The sequence below is a fragment of the Poecilia reticulata genome, linkage group LG13, assembly GCF_000633615.1.
Source record: "Poecilia reticulata strain Guanapo linkage group LG13, Guppy_female_1.0+MT, whole genome shotgun sequence".
In the NCBI taxonomy this organism is placed as follows: Eukaryota; Metazoa; Chordata; class Actinopteri; order Cyprinodontiformes; family Poeciliidae; genus Poecilia; species Poecilia reticulata.
This window is the reverse complement of record NC_024343.1, coordinates 19,114,028-19,141,991: the sequence shown is the minus strand read 5'-3', so window position 1 is coordinate 19,141,991 and position 27,964 is coordinate 19,114,028. Positions and strand designations below refer to the sequence as shown.

The 27,964-nt window shown below is 40.4% G+C and overlaps 1 protein-coding gene across 1 annotated transcript; it reads left to right on the top strand.

Annotated features, from left to right (window-relative positions):
* The first annotated feature begins 3,716 nt into the window (after positions 1–3,716).
* igsf10 (immunoglobulin superfamily, member 10) lies at positions 3,717–17,944 on the top strand. The gene is made up of 10 exons (XM_008425839.2): positions 3,717–3,968; positions 4,566–4,847; positions 6,077–6,206; positions 6,709–7,099; positions 8,822–9,574; positions 9,671–11,248; positions 11,532–12,971; positions 13,757–14,660; positions 15,159–15,525; positions 15,605–17,944. Exons 2-10 carry the CDS (start codon positions 4,627–4,629, stop codon positions 17,153–17,155), a joined length of 7,335 nt encoding a protein of 2,444 aa, XP_008424061.1. The 5' UTR covers positions 3,717–3,968; positions 4,566–4,626; the 3' UTR covers positions 17,156–17,944.
* The last annotated feature ends 10,020 nt before the right edge of the window (positions 17,945–27,964 follow it).

Genomic DNA, 27,964 nt, shown 5'->3' with positions numbered 1-27,964 from the left:
TGTATTTGTTGTTTCCCACTGTTGACTTCTGTAGGAGGCAGATGATTTGAATGCATAAAGCAAGGGGACACTGAGTCAGGATGAAATAAAAATAAGCAATAATTTTATATGTACCCACTTTGTTCAATTTAGGGTGCAAATGTTGCGTATTAAGAGGTTAAATCCCCCAGTAGGATGCCAGTTTGTTAGGTCTCCAAGCAACTGTTTCCACACAGCGTTTTCTTCTGACTTCCTCCTGCTCAGTGGATAAACCAGCATATAAATCTTCACTTTTATGAGCTCCATTTCCAGCTGAGGACTGCTATCACTGATTTTTTTTTTTTTTCCCCTTGAGTTAACAGTATGCCATATGCATTGTTGCTCAAGTTTGACATTTCAAACGTAATATTCGTTGGCAACAGTCTGCCGCGGTCTCAAATGCCTGGTGCTTCCTTTTCACCTGCACGCTCTGTGCATATTTCTCGATTCCAGTTATGGAAATTATCATATAATATACGGAGTTACAAGCCTCAACATAATTGCAAAGGAAAAGTTATGCAAACAATATTCTGTGGCTTTTTTTTTTCTTCTTTTTTTTTTAGGATTCAATAAATGGGATAAACAGCATTAAGCATTTTCAAAATGAAAACAACAAAAAAAGAAGATGGAAGACATCTGTTTAAAAAAAGGAAAAGAAAGAAAAAAACAGGGGTATTTTGAATACTGTAGTTTAAAGTCACAGTGCAAATCATCTGGAGCGCATTAACGTCAAAATGAAAACAGCATTATATGCCAGAAAACCAATTGGACGGGAGTTGAATTTTCTGATCAGCACAATCGCGCACAAACAAACAGTGCAAACACTTAAAACCCGCTCCACGCTGCCCATGCGCCTCCATCTTCTCTCCTCAACCCCATAATCCTCTTATCACTCCAACTGTCCATCTCAAGAGGCTTAGCGCTGCTGTACCGATGACTTGGATCAAGACATAATGAACTGTACAATGTGTCGGGCTTAAAGGGGGATTCTGCTCTGTTAGCAGATCGAACCGCCGCACGACAGAAATCTGGCCCAATTGAATTAACCGCTGCTGCATTTAGCTGCACAAAGGTTCGAGCAGTGGAGCTTCAGTGGCTGCAGTCGGCACAGATGTCAGGCAGTAAATCAAGTGTAGCGGTCAGGATTACAGCGAGAGGCTTTTGACGCAGATTTGCGGTTGTTATTTTCTGCTAAAAACACAAACGCCTCTGCTCTCGGAAGCAGCTTTTGCAGGAGGTCGAAGCTAAAAATCGCACTTCCCTTTCAGCGCAATAAAAACGTTTCGACATCTCCGATTGCTTCGAACAATTTTCCAGTTTTAAAACCCAATTTTGCTCCCTGCTGCTGCTGCTTTTCTTTGTTGTTTTGTTTTTGTTTTACGGTCTCCGCATGTCGCCAAAAGAAATGATCAGAGGCGGGTCACGAATTACGCGTGGCCAAAACAAGTCCATTAAAAAAAGAGCGCAAGTTATTAAAGCTGGACACGGGGATTAAATAGAAATGCAGTGGGAGTTATCTGCGGTAGTTTTCTTTCCAATCTTGCTCGATCGCCTGCTTTGCTTGTGCCAACGTGCCTCGGTGTTGGACCGGTGGGTTCCTGTGGCGAGGTTTATGTCGTTTTCAAAAGGTTTTGCCTTTTGGCCAGAACACCGGTATGTTTGCCTTTTCTTCCGTCACAGATTCTAACGAGTTCAAGAGTTTTTGCACGGCGTTGACGGAGCTGGCGAAGGAAAGAAAGCGGTGTCATTGTCAACATGTGCTGGTGTGGTGTCCAGATGTGCAAGTAAACATCAGATGTTCGCGCTTTCTCAGTCAGCGCATGCGCCGGACACGACGGGTCGGGTCCCGAGGTGCCAGCGGCTTACGGTATGACTCTCACCGTATGATTGAAAAAAGGCTGGAATATCAAGAATGTCTGGAAAAAAATAACAAATAGGGTCAGTGAATCAGATGAATATACTAAATATGAATGCCATGAATGGATTTGTCCTCAATTTAGGGAAAAAACTAACAAAACGGATAAGACAATAAAAATAAAAAAAAATCCAAACAAATTTCTGGGTTTGAAATCTGATCAGAAAATATCCCAATCGGTGGATATTGGGATTATTTTGGTTCCACTAAGTTTTTGGTGTTCTTGCTCTTATTTTCTGTACATTTATGTTCACTTCTTTTTATTATTATCTACCCCTAACGTCCTCGTCTCCAACGACGCCACCTTCTAATTTCTCATCGTTTTCAAAACTGCCCTTATTTTCATCTCTAATGGTTCCATCAGCAGCTCCTCTTCAGAGTGTTTATCCTCATCATCCTCCTCCAGAGTTATCCAGCAGGTTTCTGACACCTTGAGGCCAACACTTTGTCCCCAGATTACCCTCCAAAGCAGCATTTGTGGCATCAGAAAAGTCCTCCGAAAACTTCCTTGAATCTCTGGGAATCTCAGATTGAGAGCATTTGATACTTTGCTGGTTCTTACAAGCTTCAGGCTTCCCTTCAGAGCGTTTCTGTGCACTTCTTCCTTCAGAGTCCTTACGCTTAGTTGTCCCTCCACTGAACCGTCACTGCTTTGGGCCATTCTCTCAAAACTTCCTCTTCTGCCCGCTTAATTTCCAGCTTATTTTTGTTAGTCTCTACTTGAGTCTTTTTGGGTTGTTTTATAGGAGGATTTCTTTCGACTCCCAATGGAAGCCTGGCAGCTGCACTTAGAAGATCTGTCTGTCATGATCTGTTGGACATTTCCTTTTCTTTTTTCCTTTACTTTGGCTCTAGATTTTAAAGGTTCTTTTGATTTATTTTCCTAGATTCCCGTCTCTCTGCCTGCAGTTGAATCCTCACCCACAGTTGTGAGAGAAACAGAGACCTTGTTCAGACAGCATACGAGGCTTGAAAGAAAAAACTACACGCATGAAGGCATTTTCATGCTTTCGCAACAACAACTTTAAAAAATTACAAAAAAAATAGTAACAGTAGTTAGAAACTCACGGTTGTGTTTGTCAGTTCAAAGCAGTCAAAAGTGTCTGCCCTGTGCTGTTAAATTGTCCTTCACATTCTTCCAGGTTAATCATTTACATGCGTTTCTGGCTTTCGTTTTACAAGACAGAGTTTGTAGCTGTTGGAACCAAGTTTTCATTAGCCTTAAGTTACAGGAACATGCAGAATCTCACATCTGCACGCGCATTGGAGAAACAAGGATGAAAACGTTGGCAGTTGCAAATGATTTTAAATGGAAAGATCACAGCAAACTGATTGTAAGGATTGTGTGTGTGTGTGTGTGTGGGGGGGGGGTGTTGGCAAGAAACATTAGTGAAAGTGGCAATGAAATGTCATCGCTTGGCCACCGGAGCACACACACATAAAACACAAGTGTGCCTCTAATGCCATAATAAACAAATAATAATGTTTAATGATGTTATACCTGGATATTAGACTGAATCGTGAACCGTTTGCTGTAAGAAAAAGGTAGGATGATTTAATGTCAACACATGCTTTGAACTGATCTGATAAAACCTGAGTAAATCCCTGCTTCTGCTTAGAGGAGATTTTGCACCTAAAAGTAAAACTTAATCGCACGAAGAATATTCTAACGTCTTGGCAACAGTTCATAATTATTCTCTGCAGTTCCTCGAGTTAGGAAATAATTCATTGAGTTTTTATGTGTTTTTTTTTACAGATCTGTCGGATGGAGAGTATTTTGTGCAACCCGACTCCCTCGGTGTTTCATAGCTGGAGTTGCTCTGGGATTCCATTACAGCAGATTGCTGGGGGTGGAGGAGAGCGGAGTGAGCAGCTCGGCTGCAGACGCTAAACACAGAAATGACCAGATTTGTTCTTCCTACACAGCAGACTGGAGAAATGCTGCAACTCAATGTGGACCTTAACCAGCTTTAGGAGGAACTCTCCAACTTCACATGTGCAGCCAGTCTGTTTTCATCAGCTGCTTTTGACTGAGGTGAGGTTTTTGCATGCTTATTTTATTTTTATTTTTTTACTTTAAGTGGCGTGTATTGATCTTATCTTTAACAGGTGCTTGTATTATTTGGTAATATTTACTATTGTTCTTTAGTAGACAAAATGTTTCATAAGATGTAACTGGATTTTCCCATCAGAATTGTAATATTTAGTTAGAGCATTAATTCTCTGATATTTGCTTTCTTTTAATTTTACTCCTCTACAGCCTAGATGACAAGTGTTTAAGTTAGTTGTGATGAATTCGTAATTTTTACACAAAACATATTATGATGAGCTGAATATAAAAAGATGTTGCGGCACAACACTTGCCAATACTAAGAAAAGTCATTATACGCTATCAAAAGGTAAGCATGCCAATGTGTGTGTGTTTATTATTCCCTTTTAGTTTCTTCTTCACATTTTGGCTATGATATTTTAAGCCTTGAGCTTTAAATGTAGGACTTCTAACCATGCTGGTGTACTTCTTCCTTTCTGTGCTTTAACTTCAATACATTTATAACGACAACATTCCCTCAGGAAGATTTGCCTGAACTTGCCAAACCTCTCTCTCTCTCTCTCTCACTCTCTCTCCGTTCAGGTGGATTTCATTAATGGATCAGGTCAAAGTGTGGCATCCTCCTTACTGAAGCCCCGTCCACATGACTCCCCGCTGCACCATGAGCGCGTGTGACCGCAGTGCTTTCTGCCTACGGGGGCGCTTACTGGGGGCTCTGTTATTGCTGGCTGCCATGCAGCCGCCGTGCGCCGGCTGCCCCAAATCATGTGTGTGTCACATTCCCACTGAAGTGCACTGCACCTTCAGGTACCTGACCGCAGTACCTGACCACTTCCCACCAGCTGTGGAAAGAATTAACCTTGGGTATGTGTTTTTTTTATTTTTTTTATTTTTTTGTTCACAACTTTCAGCAGGTCGTACAGCTGTTTGCAATCAGAAAAGAAATTACTCCAATTTTAACTGCTGGCAGAAATATTTACATTACAAAAAGAAACTACTGTTAGCTACTGCATTCACAGATAACTGCTTCAAACTAAAATATAGGTTGTCCTGCAATATTTTACGTAACTACTGGCGTGATGTTTTTAATTATTTGATAAACTGATATGACATAAATTAAAAAAACGACCAACACTACTTGATGGTTATTATGATGGCGACAAATGTGTTGGATAGTTCTTATGACCGGTAAGAATTATTACTGACCCACAAGTTCAGTTTAAAACAACACATAACTGAGAGCTGTTAGAGGTATTTTTAGGACCGGAATATATATTTTTTTTATTTTTCAAAGGAAAACAAGTATACAGAGCAGGGGTGTCCACGCCCTGTCCTCAATAAGCTATCATCCTGCAGCTTTTAGACTCAACACTTCTCCAGTTCATTTGAAACTGTTTATTATCAGGTTTCTGAAAAGCTAAATGAATCCTGGTGGGGGAATTTAACTGTGTGACTTCGTAGACATGCATCTATAAAGTAGGACGGAAGCCTGATAGAGAGAAGGCAAAAACTCATTAAGCTGCACTTGCTTTGAAACTGATGCAAGTTTTTTTTTTGTTTTGCTTTGGGAAAAGAACACTAAGCCCCATCTATGGCGCTCGCCCACAGATGTCTTCAGTTTGTGAAAGATTCTTTCTACAACACGGCCGAGCTACGAGTCTTCCCGCGTCTTTTACATCCGAGTGATATTTCACTTTATCACTCTCAGGACAGAGGATGTGCTTCTGCTTCGCCATGGCAAGGCTAGCATCGCTGCTGTGTTTAGCAGCAGCAATGACAAGCCGATACGTGTTCCAAAAAGCATTTTGATAGAGGTGTGAAAAGGCTGACCGCACCCTCAGGACGGCGAAGTGCCCGGCCTGTTGCTGCATGTCAACCAAGGCAATACTTATCTTAACACGAGCTGTCGATTCGTGTCAGGGCTCCTCCTTGAAACTCGTCATTCAGAATGTCGCTCTTTTCATGCCACTCACATGAACAACTTCTTCTGCTGGTACATTTGTACGCTGGCATTTACACATGTACTAGACGTGCAGCCACCCGGGCGTTATGCCAATCTCTATGAACTAAAGCTGAAGTTTCTTTGCCGTCAGGTACAATGGTCTAACTTTCTTGAGAGAAAACGATTTCTTGAGGCTTGAGAAGCTGCAGATGCTGATGCTGCACAGCAACACTATACACAGCATGGAGGACAGCCCCTTCAGAGATCTCGCGTTTCTACAGGTAAAATAATGTGCTTTAACAGATTGCCATCATAAAATGTTCTTAAAGGTCAAAATAACATTGCCTCCTCACAAGCCTTTGTAAATTACGTTGTATTATTCCTCTATGTGATAAATAAGAAAGCATATATCATCCACACATTTTCACAGTTTACAGTTTCTTAGTGATAAGAAACAAGAGAATGTGTTTACATGAGGTACATATTTTTTCAAGGACATTTAATTTTATGTAATGCATTAAATAAAGGGATTAAAATAGTATCTCTTTGTTAGGTAAAGACCCAGAAAAATAATATTTAGCTCCTTTCAGATACCATGCTAACAACAGCATGACTTTTCCAACGAAGCTATTTGATTTATGCTTTTTTTAGATTATTATTATTAATATTCGATGCAAATCAAATCCACTAACAAACTGTGTGACCGTTTTCAGACTAGACAAATAATCGGATGACCAACAATGGCATTTCTAAGACGTCGTTTCTACTCCCTGTTCGTTGCAGGTCCTGAAGATGTCACATAATAAACTCAAGGAAATACGCAAAGAGACATTTAAAGGCCTGAAGAGTCTGCTGAGACTCCACATAGACCACAACCAGATAGAATTTATCAACCCAGAGGCTTTCTATGGCCTGACAAACTTGCAGCTGGTCCAGCTGGAGGGCAACCAGCTCCAGCAGCTCCACGCAGACACATTCATCACTCTGAGACACAGCCAGGTTTTCAAAGTGTCATCACTGAAAGCCATCCACTTGTCAGACAATCGTCTTAGCGCTCTGCCTGCTGACATTTTCCTAGGCTGCAGTCGGTTGGAGAACCTCTTCCTCCACGGCAACCCGTGGAGATGCGATTGTCAGATGAAGTGGTTCTCAGAGTGGATACAAGGGAACTCTGGTGAGTATTTAAGAGTGTTCAGCTTTGCGAACCTTTTTTTGTGAACGTAGCCCGCATGTGGCCTTAGGGGCATCATGTATAATTTTTCTTTTCAGTGGTGTTCGGGCTTGCATTTTAGAATAGTTGCATTCATTTCCATGTCACAATACTGAGATTTTGTAAAAAGAAAAAAAAAAGAGCTCAAGGCAGCCTTGAAAGTAGGAAAGTGAAACGTAATTATGTTGTATTTGAAATGATGAAATAATGTCTCCATACCACACACTCCACTAAATAAAGTAGTAGTAAATAAAATAGCATTTGTAAAGTCTCCAGCTCCAACTTGAGTTAATGAACTGGAGATTCATAAGGGAGATTTATCTAGAGAGGTCAAATATTTTGTGAGAACGCTAACTTCTCACTCACACTTCACGCTCGGATTTTACTTGGAGAGGACAAACAAAAACCAGTCACAGCTGAGACTAATTATCAAGGGGAAACAGACAGGAAGAACAGATTTTAATTGATAAAAAAAAAAAAAACATTTTGTAAAAATAGAGAACACCTTCAACATCTAAAAAAACCAATCCTGTAAAAGAAAACAAAAATTCACCTGATAAACTTCCAACAGCTGTCATCATCTCGGCTGTCTGGCTGTTTATTCCCTGCTTGAACTTTCTGTCCTGTAGCTGTGGCTCAATCTCAGAATCTACATGATGCTCTCAACCCTCACCTTTGGGAAGCTCCATGCCTGCCACAATAATCTCTGCAGAGAAGTGCTCACTCCATCCTTTTTCTGTTTTCCCAATAAACTGACACAAATTTATGTGGCATATTCCAGTTAAAAATTCCTCCTGTTGGACCAAACAATCTTCTGTAAATAGCAGAAGTAGACACTGCAGTAACAGATGTAAGTTATCTTCCATATTCAAAACACTGTTATTGTCTTAGAAAAGTCAGTTTTAAAATAATTGACTTGCTATAAGAAAAAAAAAAGCAAATCAGTCATTTGCTTGAAAATATATATCTGGTCCACACTTTAAAGATTTTTAGGTAATCTGGCTCTTAACCCTCCCATTGTATTACCGCTACACTCAAGAGCTGTGCGGCAAATGCCACATTCAGACAGCAGGGAAGGAAAATAAAAATCAAAAGCGCACACGGGGTCAGGGCGACCTCGGCTGGACCGCGCAAAGTGAACAACAAAAAAAACACATGGGGTCTAAATGACCCCGTCTCTTAAGACCGCGGGAGGGGTAAAGATGAAGATGTTTTTGGATTTAAGAATGCCAAGATGGTGTAGTAACTTTGCAAGGTTTTATTGGTTTCTAATAATCTTTTTGTTTTTGAAGTCTTCATAAAAATGCATTAAATTTTATGCCTGAACAGAACAACAAACATTTTTAAAGGGAGAAATCTTTTAGAAACATTACTGAAACCAGCAAAATGCCTGCTTCAGCATACTCAGGTACAGAAAAAGCCAAAGACAAGAAACACTGAAAAGGTAAATTATACATTTTAGTCAGGATAGAACTGAGCAGTTCTTGCTGTCATTCGGGGATGATAAATGGATTTAGCAAAAGCGAACTCATAACTCACATCTTTTTGCAGCGTGATGATAATCTTTTCTGGGTCACAAGTTTTACTTTCAAGTTCTGACTTGGACAGCCTATGATGTGTAAACTGTAAATGTTCTTTTCCTCTGTGTAGCCAACTAAACAAAACCCACTTGATAATTGCTTGCAGGTGTGCTGAAGTGCAAGCAAGACAGGCAAGGCCAGCTGTGTCCTGTTTGTGAAACTCCTGCCCTTCACCACGGTCAACCTGTATTTATCCTCCTCCGTGATGCCTTTGTTTGTACCAAACCCTGGATTAAATCCCATCTTAAGCAGAAAAACATAAGTCTGGAGGAAGGGGACTTTATTCCTGTTTACCCCAAGGACTTTATTGCCCCGTTAGGCTCCATACAGATGAACCTAACTGACCAGTCTTACAAAGATGCCAGTCTAACGTGCACCGTTCAGACGCCTACTGCCTTTGAAAACCTGACACAAACCGCAACGGAGGATGAGGGAGGAGTCGTGACGGGGCTCACCACCGGTATCACTACATATTTGGTGTGTAACGTCGAACATGAACACGTCCAACAGCTCTGGCAGATCTTGGCAACTTACAGTGAGTCTCCTGTGAGGCTAGAGAGAGGCGCGATGCTGGCCGGAACACCTGAAATGATTTACAGATACAGTCAGGAGAAATCTGGAGAGGAAGGAATTACAACAAATGTTAAAGCTGACATTAAAGCAACTCCGGCATGGCTGATGCAAGGAGAAGTCAGCCTCCAGCTCGACCGTACTACAACCACCTTTTCTACCTTGCATATTAAGTACCAGTCGATTGTCAGTTTACACCTTGAAGCTGTGCCTACAAAAAGAGGTCGTTATTCCTGGACCATGATCAAAAGAGACAATCAAACCAAGACTGAGCATGTTGTGATTGCAGGTAGGTTCGTCTTCTTTGAGAGATTAGGAATGCCTTACTGTATTCTTGAGAATAAATGTTCTTGCTTCTGTAAAATGTGTCTCTTTATTAACATAGGTGGTGTGGCAAAGTTGAGCTGTCATATCCAAGGTGACCCAAAGCCTCTGATGGAGTGGATTTTACCTGATGGAAGTAAAGTCCGGGCTCCGTTTTACAGTGAGGACAGAAGGATCGTGATCTCTGCTGATGGGGTGCTAACTCTTCGGGGAGCAGACGCCTCTGACACTGGTCTGTACCGGTGCATTGCCACCAACTACTTGGACGCGGATGTCCTCACGTTTCGGGTCACTGTTCTTTCTCCCGACGTGGAGGAGGCTGAGGTTAATGGTCTTCAGCTGTCGAAGTCAATTGATGATAATCTTAGGCTTGATTGTAGCTCCACTGGGAGCCCCAGCGGCTCGGTTTCATGGATTCTCCCTGACCACTCGGTGCTCGACAAGTCTCAAGCAAACAGAAAGGTGTACGAGAATGGCACACTTCTGATTCAAGGCCTCACAGCCAGGGACCGAGGATTTTACAGGTGCTTGGTTGCTAATCACCTGGGAATTGATTTACTCGTGTCTCAGGTGACACTATCTGAAGAAAGGTCTGAGGGCATGATGGATTTGAAAAGTGAAGGATCGGGAATGGCGATGGACTCTAAGATGGATTCCAGTTTGGAAGATCATACAGTCACACTTGAAGAGAATGCTTTTTCTGCTCCTTCAGAAAAAACGAGTCAGGAATCCAGGACTGTCACTTCAGATCGGTCCTACCCTAGACTGCGACTACAGGGGAGAGGAAGGATGGGACAAAGAAGGAGGGGAGCAGCTCACAACAGACGCATCTGGAGTAGCAGGGTGTTTCCTCAAGCTTCCAGGAAGGTTGACCCACAGAAGTTTGCGGAATTAATGGAAAAAGCTCAAGATGGATCAAAAGTAAAGACTGGCACAGTAAACAAGAGTGTCAAAACTAAAAATCCACACATGGTTTATATTGCTGAGGAGGAAACTGGTTCTGGTGGGGGTTATAAAGAAGCTGTTGCCCCACGGAAAGTGAAACCAACCACAGAAACTGCGGAAACATATAAACCAATAAAGCCTGTATTCACACATTTACCAAGTCAGTTTCAGTTGACAGACTTTTACCCACTGGAAAGAACCAGTATGCCACCTGCAGATCTGAACCCTGTCACCTTACAGCTTAGTGGGAGAGATGATGCACAAGTAACTCACCTCAGCGTTTTGGAACAACCAACTGCGGAGATGGAAACATCCACAGGGGCGGCATTCGCCCTGACTACAGACCCCAACGTTACTCCGGTAATGGATGATCCAGACCCAGTGGAGCTCATCCTTCACACAGACCCAAAGAGCCAAATGACTTTTACAGCAATTACTACCACAGAGAGAGAAAAAGATATAATCACCTTCCACACGACACAAACACTCAAGTCCCCGCAACTGCCTGCCGGCTCCACCATCATCTCCAAGCAACAGATCAAGATAATTCCACACAAGAGCATCAGAGGAAAAGGCGGCAGGAGGATCCTGCATGGTCGGAGGAGGTTAATTAAACCCAACAGGATCACTGACATGCAGTCTTTTATCAATCGATTTAAACAGCCGACTGTCAAGAAGGAAGAAAATACCACAGGTAAGACTGTTCAGCTGTTGTCAGCAGTTTATTTGATTTTTTTTTTTGCAATGTTGACTTTAGGCAGGATTCTGCAGTCTAATAAAGTGTGAAAAAGGTTCAATCAAGAATGTATATATATTGAATGCAAAAACGGCTGTGTTTCCAGACTTTCTATCTTATCTCATTGCCTAAAAGTTCTCTTCACCTTTTCATCTTCTCTCATTAAAAACATGTACCTACTCCGTTTTTGAGAAAATACAATTTCCACTCACTTATCTACACTCTTTCAATCTTTCCTCAGATTGTGACTGCGACGAAAACAGGAAGACGGGGATGACTAATGCTCGGCCCGTCACTCCAACACTTCCCTCCAATTCATTTTTAAGCAAAAGAGAAAAGCCTGCCTCTACACAAAAAGCTTCAACTTCTGCCACAAATCACTACAATGCAAATACCCCTGTTATCCACGCTCAGTCCGGATCAGAGGCTTCCTCAGAGTACTTAACATCTGCCGAGGCCCCGGAAATTGATTCAACAATCGGTCCTTTTCCTACCCCAAAAGAAGAACAGGAAATTAGCGCCACAAAAAGTACCGCAACTAAATCTAAGGTCATCCATGGAAAGATACCATGGAACAGACTGTTTGAAAGCAGTGAAAGGGTAAAACTGCTGGGTAAATTAAAGAAACCATTCGTTCAACAAAAAACTACAGTTCAGACTACATCTGTTGCTACACTCCCTACTGATGAGACTACAACCATGACAACCCCACAAGGCATCCTTTGGACTCTGTCACCATCCAAAAGCAAAGAGAGCTCATTAGATGATGACGAAGCTTTAACATCTGGAGATTCTGAGTTTACAACACTTAGAACTGAATATCACCCAACTAAAACAAGTGTATTTGATCATTCCGGGTCTTTGGACACAGCTCAAACACCAACAGAAATACAAACTCTTCCTGCTCCTCCGACTGTCGATCAACGTTCAGTTGACAGTCCTGATAGAGTATTAACGTCAGGATCTGGAGGTTCTTCAGATCAACTTGCAAGCAACCAGAGCTTTGGTGGAAGAAGAAGACAACAGGGAAGAAGAAACAAGCCTTTAGGGGGAAGGAGGCTTTTCAAGAGACCGAAATTTACTAAAGTCATTTCTAAGACAAATGTGGTTTCAACCTCTGAGGTTACAACTAAGAAAAATGCGAACAACGAAACCACACAATCTGTTTCATCTTACAGTCCCACTTACACAATTTCAAACCTTCACCATACAACTACAATGATGCCCAGGACCACAAAGCAACCTTATGTAGCTGTCCAGAACAGAGTCAACAATGTCAGGCCTCCGATACAGAGAAATAATGGTGGGACTTCTCACCAGTCACCACACAGGACAATCGAAAATATAGAAAACAGCAGCAATGCAAAGGGAAAAGCAGAGAAAGGTCTTGACACAATGACTGCATTTACATCAGAGGAAGATTATGATGTCCCTTTTAAAGATAAAAAAGTAACTTATAACTCCATCCCTGGTACTCGTAATCATCTCATGGACAATGAAGCTACCACTGCCAGAACTGTTCCACTAAACCCCACAGCAAAACCCACGAGGAGCAAACCAAGGATAGTTGGAGGAAATGCAGCAAGCTTTACTGTTTTGTCTAACTCAGATGCTTTCCTCCCCTGTAAAGCTGTGGGAAACCCGCCTCCGGTGGTAACCTGGAAACACTTCTCGTTCACAGGTACTTTCACAGTTTTTATAAATCAGTTGCCGTTAAAAACGAAGATTAAAAGCTCGCATCTTTAGTTGTTTTTTTTTTTTGGAAAACATAATTATGTTTAATGGCTTTTGAGTATGACATGTTTTTCTTGAGATGTAGTTTTAAGCTCAAAATCATCCATTCCTCCTGGCAGATTTAGATTTAAATTATTTTATTTATTTTATTTTGACCAGCTTGTTTCTTCTCTAAATCCTGTAATTTTAATGAAAATGTTTCCATAAATTATTGAAAAGAACATAAATCCTTTTTGACATACAACTGTTAAACAAATTGTAAAAAAAAATAAATGCTAAAATGCAAAATGCAAAGCAAATGCAACTAGAAATAAACTTCTTGGTTAAATTAATAGAACTATAAATCTAAATATGTCTGGAACATAATTAATGTTGATCTTTACTGTATCTGCAGGTATTTGTTATGAATTTGATTTATGGCAGGTAACAGAGTAGGTACTGAAGGGTTGTGTCTTGCACACCTTCCAAATGCTTTGCATATTCAGAGAGCTGTTTCACGTACTTAGCATATCTTAGCATATATTTAGCACAACTTGAGTCAGTTGTGCTAAATGACAAAAACATCTAAAACATATGGAGCAACAGTCCTGCCATTGGATGATTGAGATGATTGATTCAGATTTTTTGTTTTCGTAGATTACAAATTTTTAATTTTTGGTCTATTTTTTTTTTGTCCTTGACTGGTTTTGATTTTTTTTTTTCACTTGAATATTTTTTTTGTGTGTGTCTTAGGAAACACTGTTTCCATCAGTGAAAAAACGGGCAGGTTTGAAGTGCTGGGCAACGGAACCCTAACCATCCAAAATGCCAACGTTAAGGACCGTGGCCAGTACCTTTGTCTCGCTGAGAATGATCATGGATCAGACAAACTTCTTGTCACCCTCTCTGTGGTAGCCTACCCCTCACGGATCCTTGAGCCAAAAATGAGAGAAATTAAATCTCACACAGGAGACAGAGTGGAAATGAAATGCAAAGCTGAAGGCCGACCGTTACCTATGATTTCTTGGATCTTGGCAAACACGACCCAAGTTAGGGGTGAAAATACGGAGAGAGGAAGGGTACTGCTGTCATCTGAGGGGACCCTGATTATAGACCATGTGTCTGTTTATGATAGGGGATATTACAAATGTATTGCCAGTAATCCAGCAGGAGCAGATACGGCTACTGTACGACTTCAGGTGGTTGCGGCACCCCCAGGTATTGTCGAGCAAAAACGGCAGCAGCTGACAGTCAGGTGGAGACAAAACCTGTGGCTCCCTTGCAGCAGCTACGGCACTCCAAATCCCAGCATTCACTGGGTCCTCCATGATGGATCAGTGGTCAGATCTCATCAACGTATGAGTGAAAAAAGGATATCGGTGCTTGCGAATGGGACCCTTTTCATAAAAGACGTGAATCCAGAAGATGATGGAAAATATGAATGCATTGCTACCAGCTCCACTGGTTCAGAGCGGAGAGTAGTAACTCTGTCAGTGGAAAAATGCGAGCATCCACCTGAGATAGTGGAGACGTCTCAAAACACGACAGAGCTGTCTTTTGGGGATCAGTTAAGGCTCAACTGTTCAGCAACAGGAGAACCTAAACCAAAGATCCTCTGGAGGCTTCCGTCAAAAGCTGTTGTTGATCAGTGGCGCAGGTAAAAAAAAAAAAGAAGAAGAAGAAGAAGCAATGCCAATTAGATTAGCATAGCCGTGACATGTAAAGACATTTCCAGCAAATATATAGATTAGAGCTGCATTGCAATTTGTCAAAGAAACACCTTGAGGAGCAGCATTTGTCCTGTAATGACAGTTTTAAGCCAAATTAATGCTATCTGTCTTTCTTTACAGATTGAAGTTTTTGTTGTGATTTTAAAAGAGAACCATTTATCCTTTTCAACACAATGCTAGCACTTGGTTTGTTCTCTCCAAGTATTGTTCATATAGTCCAAATGTAAAAATTTGATTGGTATTTGCTCTTTAGTTACACCCAGGTAATAACATTGGACAAACAGGACATATGCGAGTGAAAAACTACATTGGTATTATTTCTCATGTTTATACAATGACTTAAATCTTGTAAATCACAGTTTTAGGACAGTACAGTGACATGAATTGTCTGTTATGTATTTTAATTATTATGGGGTTTTTTTCAGGATGAGCAGCAGAATTCAGGTCCTGGTTAATGGAACCCTCGTTGTCAACACCGTAAGTGATAAAGATGCTGGAGATTATCTTTGCGTGGCACAAAGTCCAATTGGAGATGCTCTTCAGCTTATGAGGGTCACTGTGTCGATGAAGCCAGCCAAAATAGAGCCTAAGTTTAATAGGAAAAAACAGGTTCACTATGGCAAAGACTTGAGAGTCGACTGCAAAGCCTCTGGAGCACCGAAACCTGAAATCTCTTGGGGCCTACCGGATGGCACCATGGTCAACAGTGCTTTGCAGGCTGATGCTGGCCATGGAGGAGGACGAGCACGTCGATATACGTTGTTTGAAAATGGAACTCTGTTTTTGAACCAGGTATGCCTTTTTATCAATGGCAAATCTCTGCAAAACACTCACAAACTAATATGTAACATTTCGTTTTATATTTCTCTAGGTTAGTACTTCTGAGGAGGGGGATTATACATGCTATGCTGAGAACCAGGTGGGAAAAGATGAGATGCATGTACATATTACCGTGGTGACAGCTGCCCCACGAATACGTCCGCCTAGCCAAACCTACGCCAGGGTGAAGCCTGGAGGAAATATTCGCTTTGACTGTGAACCTTTCGGGGAGCCAAAACCAAAAATTCTGTGGAGGCTATCTAACAATGATGTAATAGCAGCATCAAATGAGCGGTACCTAATCCACGCCAATGGTTCTCTGGGTATACGAGATGTGACACTTAATGATGCTGGAGAGTATGTCTGCATGGCTCGCAACTCTGTCGGAGAAAACCGAAGGATTTATAAGTTAGACATTGATGGGGATCTTCCAGTCATCAATGGCTACCAACAGAACAGAACAGTTATCAAAGACGTGGCCATAAAACACTCTCGGAAACTGTTGGACTGCAAGGTTGAAGGTGACCCCACACCCACCGTCACTTGGATTATGCCTGACAATATCTTTCTTTCAGCACCATACTTTGGCAGCAGGATTAATGTCCATCATAATGGGACTCTAGAGATTCGGAATGTGCGACCTTCTGATAGTGCAGAGTTCATTTGCTTGGCAAGGAGTGACGGAGGAGAGGCAGTTATGGTCGTGCAGCTGGAGGTTACCAGTGTGCTGCGTAGGCCAATCTTCAAGAACCCCTTTAATGAACGAATTATGAGTCGGATTGGAAAAACTACAGTTCTGAACTGTTCAGCCGATGGTCAGCCACGGCCTGAGATCATTTGGACTTTGCCTAATGGAACACGGATTACAAGCAGATCCAGGCACAGCTCTCGTCTCAGACCAGGTGACGATGGGACTTTAGCCATCCATAGCTCCCGTGAAGAAGATTCTGGAAAGTATCGCTGTGGGGCCCGGAACTTTGTGGGCTATATAGAGAAACTAATCATTTTGAACATTGGACAGAAGCCGTACATTTTCACAAGGCCTAAAGGCGTCATACGCAGCATTTCTGGGGAACCCCTGTACCTTCACTGTCTATCTGATGGGAGTCCCCGACCCAGAGTCTACTGGACTATTCCTGGTGGTCACACTTTTTCTCAGCCTCAGACACTTGGTCGGTACCATTTGCTAGAGAATGGCACTCTGGTTGTTCGTGACACTACTGTCCATGACAAAGGGAACTACATCTGCAGGGCTCGTAACAATGCTGGAGAGGCACTCATTACCGTTCCTGTCCTTGTGATTGCTTACCCTCCACAGATCACCATGGGTCCACCTCCTAGACTGACGGCAATAACTGGAACACCTTTAAAGCTCAATTGCGCTGCAACTGGAATCCCAAAGCCAGAAGTCACCTGGGAACTTCCAGACCATTCAGTTCTTTCAACAGCAGAGCAAGGTCGGCCCACGGGTAGTGAGCTGCTTCACCCACAGGGCACACTTGTCATCCAGAGGCCATCTTCTTCTAACTCTGGCCAGTACAAATGCTCAGCCAAAAACTATCTTGGTACAGACTCAAAAGTCACATTTGTTCTAGTACTTTGAGAGGAGGGAGTACATTTAAATGTCAACACAGAGAGATCAAGCCACACCTGTTTCCTGTGCTGCATCATCAGTGGATTCCTTTGAGTCTTTGGAAATAATAACAACTAAATATTTAAAGATTTTTTTTATTTTTATGGATTTTTGTAGAAATTGGGAAACCCTGCCTGCCATTGCCATAAGTGGAAACTGAGCGTCTGGACTTTCATGCGTGCTGCAGATTTAAGTTGACCAAGCCTGTCAAACTTGGGAAGTGATGGAACTAGAATTAACTTCACTGGTCATGAGAATTGCATTTCCCTCCTACTGTGTGGGCCACCTTTTTCAGCCTGGAAATTGTGTTTATTCCAATGTGGGATTTCTGCTGAGTGCTGCAGTCATTACACGTTGTTTTACTTGTTGCCAGATTAAAATGACAGGAGGTAAAGTATGCATTAAAACATCTTCTAAAGGCAATTTTCTGAATTACACAGCTCTTTTAATTATATAAAATCATATATAAGTCATACACTGGAGACGTGTCTGGAAGGGCAGACAGACCGCTTTTTCGAAACAGAATTCTTTGTCAGTGTTTTTTGTGTCTTTATAGGAATAAAAAGAACTTCTAATTTCTGAAATATAAGAGACAAAACAGAAACAAAAATCACATTATCGCCTCAAATAATCATTAATCATTTCAAAGTATCTCATAACAATAAAGTGAAGGATAAACATGACTGGTTTTTTCTTTTATGTGGATTTTGTTAAGTTAAAACTAGAATACTGAGATAATAAAAAAAATATTTAAATGAAGGCAATGTCTCTTTTTGAAATCGATGTTTATCTACCCAGCTGTTAAATTAGGCCTTTACCAAACTCCTCTGTAAACAGGAAGCCACAAGACAAGCCTTTATTTTTGTAGGTAAAACTTCATAGTGATTTTACTGTCTTTCTGCAAACCAAACCATGAAAGAGATATAAAAGAAGTAAAAGCATTAGTTGTATAGACATGTTTAAAATTAGGAAGACCTTTTATTTAGGTGTCATAACATTTGTACATGATTGTTTTGAGGTGTTCATGTAGAAATGTGGCAGTGTATCTATTACTTGTATTATTATCATTACTGCAGCAGTTATACCAGCAAGGCTGCTGAGCTGCTGAGCTTTTCATTCAAACTATTTCTCAGTCCAACACTCCTGTTGTTATTATGAAGTTATAAAGGCAGAGGGTCAGAAACAGCAGGAGCTTCTTAAAAAGACAGAGGCCAATTTCAAGTTGTTGAAATTGCAAAGTCAAATTTCTTTGAAATTATGTTTGATGCAGCATTTTCATACCAACTGAAGATAACATAGTTTCTTGATTGTGTTGTAAAATGATACCATATGCCTGGAAAATACATAGTACTGGCCCTTTAAATATGTATTTTCCAATACATCAGTTTTCATGGGGTCAGGAAAAACTTTGTTTTTCAAATTTAGAATCAATCGAGAGCAGTGCATAATCACCAAGGCAAATATTGAGAAAGAGGGAATTGCCTTGTAATGCAGATTTGCAGAAAGTGTTTTCATTTATGAGTTGAATGATAATAAATCCAAATCATCATTCTTAACACACTACATAGTCTGTTATTCACTTTGCTGAAAAGAGTTTATTATTCACAAAATGGGACCTTCATGGATGGCGCTAGTTTATTTTTTCAGTTCTGCTGTTTCAGTTCCTAAGACGGGATGTTCTCTATTTTGAATATTTATGAGAACTTTAGACAAGAATGTGTAATGTACTTCAAAGAGCCTCCGATATTATTGGAAAGCTATCCCAAAAACGCAAAGTAAGCTTGTTATTCTTCATTTTATTACCTCTTGGCTTACTAACTTGACATAAGCTGGAAGGTTAAAGTGCAAACTCTCCTTGATGTTTTAGGAAAACATGTAGCACATGCAAATTACATTTTTCATAACAGAAGCAGAGACTGAACGTTCACTTTTTGTGAGGAGAAGGAAACTTAGAAATGATTTTTAAAATAATTTATTTAAGCAAATAAAATTGTCTAAAAAGTGTAATATACATTTATGCTCAACTTAGATCAAAGTCCCCAAGTAATTTTTGTTGCTGGATCTTAATGCTTTTTAGCTCCCTGTCTAAATTAATATGTTCATGTCTGCATCTCTTGCAGCATTTCACCAACTCGAAAGAGAAATCCAGAGGACAAAGGTTTATGTATTATTCAGTGTGGACTTGTTGTTTTAAAGACATTTACTTTCTACTACACACACTAGCATTTTGCATCTAGGTTACACTAGTTTCAGTCTAACTTCACCAGTACATCTTTGTTTCAAATTTTCAGCAATTTGAATTGTTGGCAAATGTTATTTACATTACTGTTACACCCCTTCTCTACACTCAGACCAGGTTTTGAAATCAGGTTTCTCCTTTAACCTTTTGCCAAATCATTTGATTAGTAACTGATATACCCGACTACTGCTCTAATCAACAGGGAATATTTATAATAGGGTTACAATTGACTTTTTAGAGCAGAAAAGTACCTGCAGACAGACAGAGGAAAGGAAGTGAAAAATTTTTGACTGGATAGACAAGGAAGACCACAATAGAGTGAGACATACTTTTGGTTTGTGGGACGAATTCCATACATGAAATAAAACTCTGGCTGTGCGAAGCTGGAAACTAATATCTTTAGACGGTGGGAGCTCGCCAGCAGTGGTTTTCAGACACTACTCTTCTGTTAGCTTTACAGGATGCCCTTTTTCTTTAAAGCCTCAAGCTGACGTTCCCTGCAGGACACAATGAAAGCTTTCTTCTTTTTTTTTTTTTTTGTTGCAGAAATCATGAAGATAGTTACATATGTTTATGATATTAAAGATTCTTTCCGTCACTCTCAGCTTGTTGAATACACAAATATCACACATATATTAACTCTACGAAGGAAATGCTTTTGTGTCTGTAACAGCGATGCTGCTGGAATTTCTCACTAACGGTGCAGAATCCACACCTCCGACTTCCAGCTACGAGGAACAGCAATCTCTTGCACCTCTCTTCAAGGTCAGGGCTGTCGGTCTACATCTACCGTTCAGGTTTCTTGATCTTTCTGCTGGAACCACAGGGGATAACATCTTACTTGTCGGCAAAGGCTCGTGGGATATGCACACGGCACTCGTCGATTGTTTGGAAGTAGCTGCTTTCATGGATGTAAAACTCTACATGTAAAACTGCATTACTGAACACTGTGACAAGATATTCATAATGCCATGTGTGTCAGACTGAACGAGTCCAGCGCGACACTGTTAAAATGACGTGAATTTTAAGCTCATATGTGAAGAGCTGCTTTTATTTCGCAAACGCTCATATGAAACATGGGCCATCTCATTTTTACACACTCTTATAAAATAATAAGAGTGTGGCAAATAAAGAACATTTTACACAAACATATATTTACATACTTTGTAGATTAAATAATGCATTTACTTTTTAAAAATGGAATTCTAAAACAATAACAAAAACAAGGAAATAAGGAAAATAACAATGTTCTGGAAAATAAATTAACTGGGACCAAGGTTAAGTCAGCTCACTGAAGGTATTTTTTTCCACTTTGGGTTATTCTGCCTCGAGGTATCTGTAAACTTTAACCTAACTTGTTCTTATATGAAATAGTTGGGTTGTGCTTTCGGTTTATGTCACTTATTTCTCTGTGTGAAGAAAGAAACAATCTTTTTGAGGCACAAATAGCGATGGTGACAAGCGTCCATTGAGCTCCACTGTAAAAACAATAGAGCCACCTACAATGACAAGCAACCAAATATAAACATAAAGTGCCTTTTCTTTTACTCGTAAGTTGGAAGCAAGCTTGTTAGAAGGCCTTCCATTGCATTCCTTGACTAAATCTAGAAACCAGATTTGGACCGTTGAGCGCGAAGTGTCAGAAACCATTTCACATCGGAACTATAGTAAAACATCACGGTCGTAACTCATCTAACTTTAGCTGTAAACTCAATGTTTTTTTCAGAAAGTGAAAGTGGCAAGTATCACATGTAATAAAATCCTAAAACACACTGCGAGTTTATGTGTTGCAGTCAATGGTATTTGCATTTTAGTGCAAAAATACTTTCTACGTAGCCCGTTCCCAACCCTAGGGACAGTGGAAGTACTTCAGCAGGGGGTCCTTCGGTTTGATTGGGTGCAGATGTGGTCTTTGGTTCCCAAACATTTTCCAGGTGGACTGGTAGAGCTTGGTGTTTGTATATCTCATTAGGGTCACTTCACTCACTTAGGCACTCTACTGAAAACATCAAAGTACCTCCTAATTGTTGCGCTTCACATCTATGAAAACCTTCTCAATGAGCCGAAGCCGTCATGTTATTATTCTGCAACAACTCTCAGCTTTATCTAAAAAACGTATCAGGTGGGGCGCATGAGGAAAGAATTAAAACTCTAGTAATCAGCGCCAAACAACAAGAGAAAAGTAAACTATTAATGCATGGCAACTTTTTATTGCGGTATCTCCAGGTGTGGCTTAGTTGCTCGACTTTCAACACACACTGCCATTTATACGCTGGGAATGTCAATAGAACCAAAACTTTGTACAACACAAACTGTTGTTAAAACGGATTATGTTGGCAAATGTCGTTCCTTTGGCGAGGCTTTGCTTCCAGGCAGAGGTCCTTCCATGTTTCTGGAAACAACATCTCATTTTGCACTTTGCTGTAAATCCAGCCTGTAATTTAGATGCAAGCTGTAAGAGTTGACAGACACAGCTGAGGAAACAGTGAACACCTATAAATAAGATGGGACAGCACCCCAGGACTTTTGTTTTTGGAGGGTTCTGTGCAAATGCATTCTCCAGTTCTAGTAAACAGCGCTTCTTAAATTTTCAGATCACAGTAGAACCCGTAGTTGTCTCAACATTTTTACTTACATCCATGCATGTTGCATGTTATCCTTGCATGTAACCAACAGATGGCATCGAGGGTTCAGTCAAAAAAACAAACTCTCTTCTGTAACTGCAAACCAGAGACTGTGGCAAACTATTCATTTTGTAAGATTTACATATGGAAATCAAAAACACAAGAGGAAACGCTACCAGTTTCCAAGAAACCTAGTAAACAAAGTAATTTTACTGAGCGTTTAAGGAGTTTAACAGGCTTGGTTTTATTTCAGCCGTATTGCATGACATCATTTGAATCACCTGCTGTGGCTTGTCTGCCTCTCATAGATGTTAGTAAGATGAGATCACAGGAAAAACCCGACCTCTACAGATTGGCCATTACTACTGAACGGTAAATGATGCGTTTCCTAATGCTTTGTTTAAAAACAACAATTACAAAATGTAATCTGCTGCCTTCGTGTCAGTCAGACACTCACCCATGAAAAAGAGCAAATGTTTACGAAACTCAAACTTCTTTTTAAAAAATCTTGCTGGCTTCAGAAAACCTTTTAGGATCTGCAAACTTTATTTGTTGCTTTAATCCTTTGCTCCGGATGACTTCTCCGGGATTTTCTGACACTAGTTGTTGATGTAACGCCTTGTGAACAGTCCCTTGGCCTTTCAGCTGCTCGCTGTTTGCACACAGGTCTGAGCCGAGCACACATCGCCGCCGTGTCAAATATGCCCGGTATCTCAAACAGGCCGGGCCTCAAAGAGTGCTGTTGTCCTGCTGTTTTCCAGTTTTCTTGGCACAGCTCTCTATATTATTTTCTCAACCCTAAACTCAAAAGTTCTTGTCTTTCATAGGAATTCTGTGTGATTAAAATGGATGGATGGATGGATGGATGGATGAAAATTGTAAACATGTACAAATAATGACACTGAATTCTTTTTTTATTGAAAAAGTAAGCACAAATATACAACATTCAAGTTTCAGATGCATTTTTTATTCAAATTCTGATGGCACATATTTACTTTCATACATTTGCATGTATTTTTGAACATCATCTCTTTTCATGCATTTTTGGCCTGTGTCTATGAATTTTGCTCACTTGTGCCATTTCCCATTTTGGCTCTTCGTTAATTGCCGCCTCCGCCTTCACCAATTGTGACAATATGAACTTCTTCACTGTTGTTCTGAATTGATGTTTGTGCACATCCTGATAGAATGTCAAACTTTGTCCCAATCTGAATTTATTTACATCTAACATGTTTTTTTTCCCCAAGGACTGCCTTGTATTTAGCTCCAGTCATACTTTAATCAAGCTTCCATGTCCTAGTTAAAGAAATGCATCCACACAGCATGGTCAGTTTGTCTTGGTTTCATTCACAAATAAATATTATTTTGCATGACAGCATTAGTATAATACAGTTCCTGCTTAGCTTTTGTTGAGGAAAAATGACTATTTTTAGTGTTTAACACAGTTTAAACCTTTTAGAACAAACTTCTTCTTTTTAAACAGGTTTCTGTTAGTGATTTGAAACATTTTATGTTATATTCAGTTTTTGCACCATGTCAGATGTTAGTTTTGGAAGACTTCTCATCCTGGTTACGTGAACCGACCAAAGTTCCTTTTCTCACAGTAATTCAAGTGATACTGTCCTCCACCTTCCTGCATATGTTAATTTATGACCTCCTGTCTTTAATGATAAGACCCCAGGGGTCTGAGCAGAAGCTCTCCTGCAGATCTCTATTCAATACTTACCCAGCAATAGTTTCAGTTTCAAATCACTAACAGCAACCTGTTCAAAATTAAGAAATTTGTTCTAAAAGGTTTAAACTGTGTTAAACACTAAAAATAGTCATTTTTCCTCAACACTTTCCATTTTACCTCACTGATGTATGTAGATTGTGTGTTCTGTAACTTTGTATTTTTGTGTTTTTATTATGTAAAGCACTTTAAGCTGACTTGTTGCTGAAATGTGATACAAATAAACTTGATTGACTGATTGATAAAGCTCAGAAAAACTTGAGAGACCAAGACAATACATAAAATTGTATTCAGAACACTAAATAAATCACAGTAGTAGACGCTAAAAACAAATGCACTTTCATCAATTGATCTACTTTGGTTGCTGAATACCGGAGAAATAGGGAATGACTGCATTTGAGAAGTACAGCAGTGGTCATTCTCTGATGCGTTTTGCAGACATCGGACTTGAGTTCTGCTAAAAAAAAGCTGTTGCCAGGAAAACATCTTTTTGTCAGCAGCAACCTGGAGGAAGTTCGGAATCAATAAGGTTGTTTGCCAAAATACGCCAAAGTCCAGGAGCAGTTGGATCCCCTGATGCGTCTGTGTGCGTCTGTGTGCGTCTGTGTGCGCTTATCCCGTTTTGATCCAGAGAGTCAACACACCCGCAGTGGACACGTGAGACCAATAAGAGAGGAAGGAATGTTCTTAAGTCAGACATTGGAGAACTAATATGGAGCCCACAAGAATAACACTAGCAGCTGCTACTGACCGTACCCTGAAATTCTTCTTGATAATTAACACTAGATGGTGCACTAGAGCAAGATTTTGAATTATTTTTTACTTTCGGTGCCTAAAGGTCGAACTGAACTTGGAAAGAAAGCTTTTCCATTTTCTTTAGGCTGTTCGTTCTGATTTTAAGAAAGAATCATCCATCTGTAGAGGTTTGAAGTGAAAAAAACTTTTAATTTATTTATGACGCCGTTAACTTCTCCCGTTTTTACTGTGAATGTTCTGTAATCTGTGTTCTGCTGCTAGTCTTGGCCGGGGTTTTCTCGCAACAGAGCTTTTCAATCTCTTTTGGAATTTTCTTGGTGAAAAAAAAGTTAAATAAAAAACAGAAAAAACCTCCCACCTTTTGTACAAAACCTTTGCTCCGTATGACTCGCCACGGATTTGTCGGCATGGATCCATATGGAAAGCAGACGTCCGGATGCCTACACTGGAATACCAGCAGCAGCAGTAGCTAAAGAAACCTTACACTGTCAAAACAAAGCTTGGCCTCCACATTTTAATTGTGCATGGAGAAAGAAATTTGAACAGCTGCCAGAGGAAATGTATACACATAAACTTAGACACGTAGAGAGTCGCAAACAAATCACAACCGTGGGCCACCGTGATTGTTTTTCCTTCTTCTTTATGTGAAAAGAAGTTTCACTGCTGCGTTTTTTGCCAGTTAACCTGAGAAAAAGATCGACGGTCTCTGCCTGTCAAGAAGGGGTCAGGGGTCAGGGGTCAGGGGTCACGGTTTAGCATCACACTGGGTCTCCGTCAGCCAGCCTCGTCGGTCTTATGCTGTAATTCTTGCTGGTTTTATGTTTTCTCTCAAGCAAAAGGCATCTCGCTTTGTTGCTTCTGCCTGAACTTGAATCACAAATGGATTCTGAAAGGACTGCTAAAGGTGAGTCTCAATGGAGAGCAGATTTCATTCTGCCCACCGTGTAATTATTTGGACTCTGCGAGCGGCAACTGGACCTGTAGCACCTGAAGGTCGAGGGGTGACATGAGAGATGGAACAATCAATGAACAAACATTGTGAAAGAAAGCATGTGTGCCAGTGGAACACTTAACACCTTTAAAATGGAAAACGAAGGCAGATCAGTTTAATTTATTTGCTTTGTTACTGTCTAAGGTGTTTGAAAACATTACACCAAATGAAATATCCCATATGTCTGAAGCTGAGCATCCGCATATCATTTGCTTATGCTTTGGTCTAAAAAATGATTAATGCAAATTGGAACGACAGAAACAAGATGATGACCGTGGCATGTTTTCTCCCCCAACTCTCTGAGTTCATCTTGCAATTTTTGAACGTATGTAAAAAATAAAGATGAAGATAAGAGTCAGTTGGGATAAAAGGGTCCCAACTAACTCTTATCTAGTATATTAATGATATACTAGATCAAACTGCATGCAAAGGGAGTTGATTGAAAAAAAACCCTGCTATATGAAAGAGTAAAAACAGGCAAGGAGGACTCATCAACAAAAGGTAAGAATAAAGATGGGCCAAAAAAAGCACAAACACTGGATGGAAGAAGATTGGAGAAAGATGTTGTGGACAGGTGAATCTAAGTTTGAGGTGTTTGGATCACAAAGAAGGCATCTTTTGAGACACAGAAGAAATGAAAAATATACAAGAGGAGTGCTTGACGCTGCATTGAGGAGGAAACATGATGGTCTGGAGATGCTTTGGTGCTGGTGAAGTGGGAGATTTGCGCAGGGTAAAAGTGAAAATCCACTTCTCAATGCCACAGCCATACCGTGTGGACAGTGATTGACCGGAGCCAATTCTGTCCGACATCCAGAGAATGACCCAAAGCAAAGCTTCAAACAGCTCAAGACCTACTTAAAGAAGCAGTGAGCCAGTATTCTGTCTATAATGGAGTGGTCAACACCGTCTCCAGTTCTCAACCCTACTGAGCTGTTGCAGGAGCACCAACACTGTCTGGCTGTGGAAGAAATGCCCAGTCCTGTAAACTGACACTGAACTGAACAATTTGAAATTTTACGAAGAATATTTACATGAAGCTAGTCCTCTGCTGAATGATGTGCACTTAATTTCCTTCTGATCTGAAGCAGATGTGCATAGATCACAGCTGTGGAAAACATGACTGGATGTACAACAAATGTGAACAGACAGGAAATCGATTCCAGATACAACACATTGAGTTTAATACAGTTTAGCTGACATTCATATCCACGACACCAAACATTGTACAAACACACTGGAAGACTTAAAAGCTTTCATTAAGAAATGCATGTATTCTATATGCACCATTCTTGACACAAAAGCAGGAAGTTGCGACACGCCCTGCTGGCTCATCAGAGGATGGAGGGCAGAAAGAGACATGGGTCAAGTAAGAAAAAGAAGAAGTGAGAGGCAACATGGTCTGGCACCGGTTCTTAATCTGTGATAGAGTCGCTCTTGTCTGCTATTCATCCAAAATGTCAAAAACACATCTATGTATTTGAAGTAGAATTTGGCTTACTTAGTTTATTTCTTGATTATTATTAAATGTAAGGTTACATTAGGTGGACATTAATAGGTCTGACTCAGTTTGTGGAAGTTTCAATATGTTTAAATGGACATGAGTAATTGACTTTTTTATAAAAAAAAAAAAAAAAAAGATTGCTGTTTGTTGCCAAACTGCTGGAAAGAGCCACACAGATCAAATTTAAGAAAGAGAAGGTTAAACCTCCAAACATTTAAACCAAAGAGTTTGTATGACATTGTTGTTTATGGTGTAAGAAATCGAAATCGGCATCAATATGTGTCTTGTGTAATAACCAATAATTATCATTAATTGATTGTTGATGAGATTTTTATCAAGTTAAAGTTTCTTTAGGTGAACCAATTGGGCGGAAATTCCGGTTTTGCTGGAATCTTAAGAGCATTGGTCTGAGGCCAGGAGGATGCACACAGCGAGCACTTTCTGTTCTTTTTTGTTTGTTTGTTTTGGCTTCTGATAATAGGGAGAAATAAAAAAGAGATATTCCAGCTCATCGATGGTCATTTCCTCTTTCCTTGAACTGGTTCCTCTCTGCCATCATCTCTGTGTTTACAGTATTGTTGAAGACCACGCATAAAAACACTTTTTTGCATTTTTATGAAGTAAAGTACTTTGAACTGTCTGCTTGCTGAAATGTGCGATACGAACTCGACTGATTGTTTGATTGTTTGACTGTTATGACGAAACACCATGTTGCAACGGGAGGGTTTCAGAGAATCTTGGCTCAGTTTGATCGGTGGTCCTTGAAGAGCATGCGCCAAAATGAATGTCCCTCAACCACATGACCGCAAGTCGGCTGCTTGTTTTTGGTAGACGCTTTATACAGAGAGAAACTGGGACATTTTCAGTCACATACTTTGGACCCGCAACCTCTTTTAACCTCAGCTGGACATCCCCTCATCCCACCTCATCCCC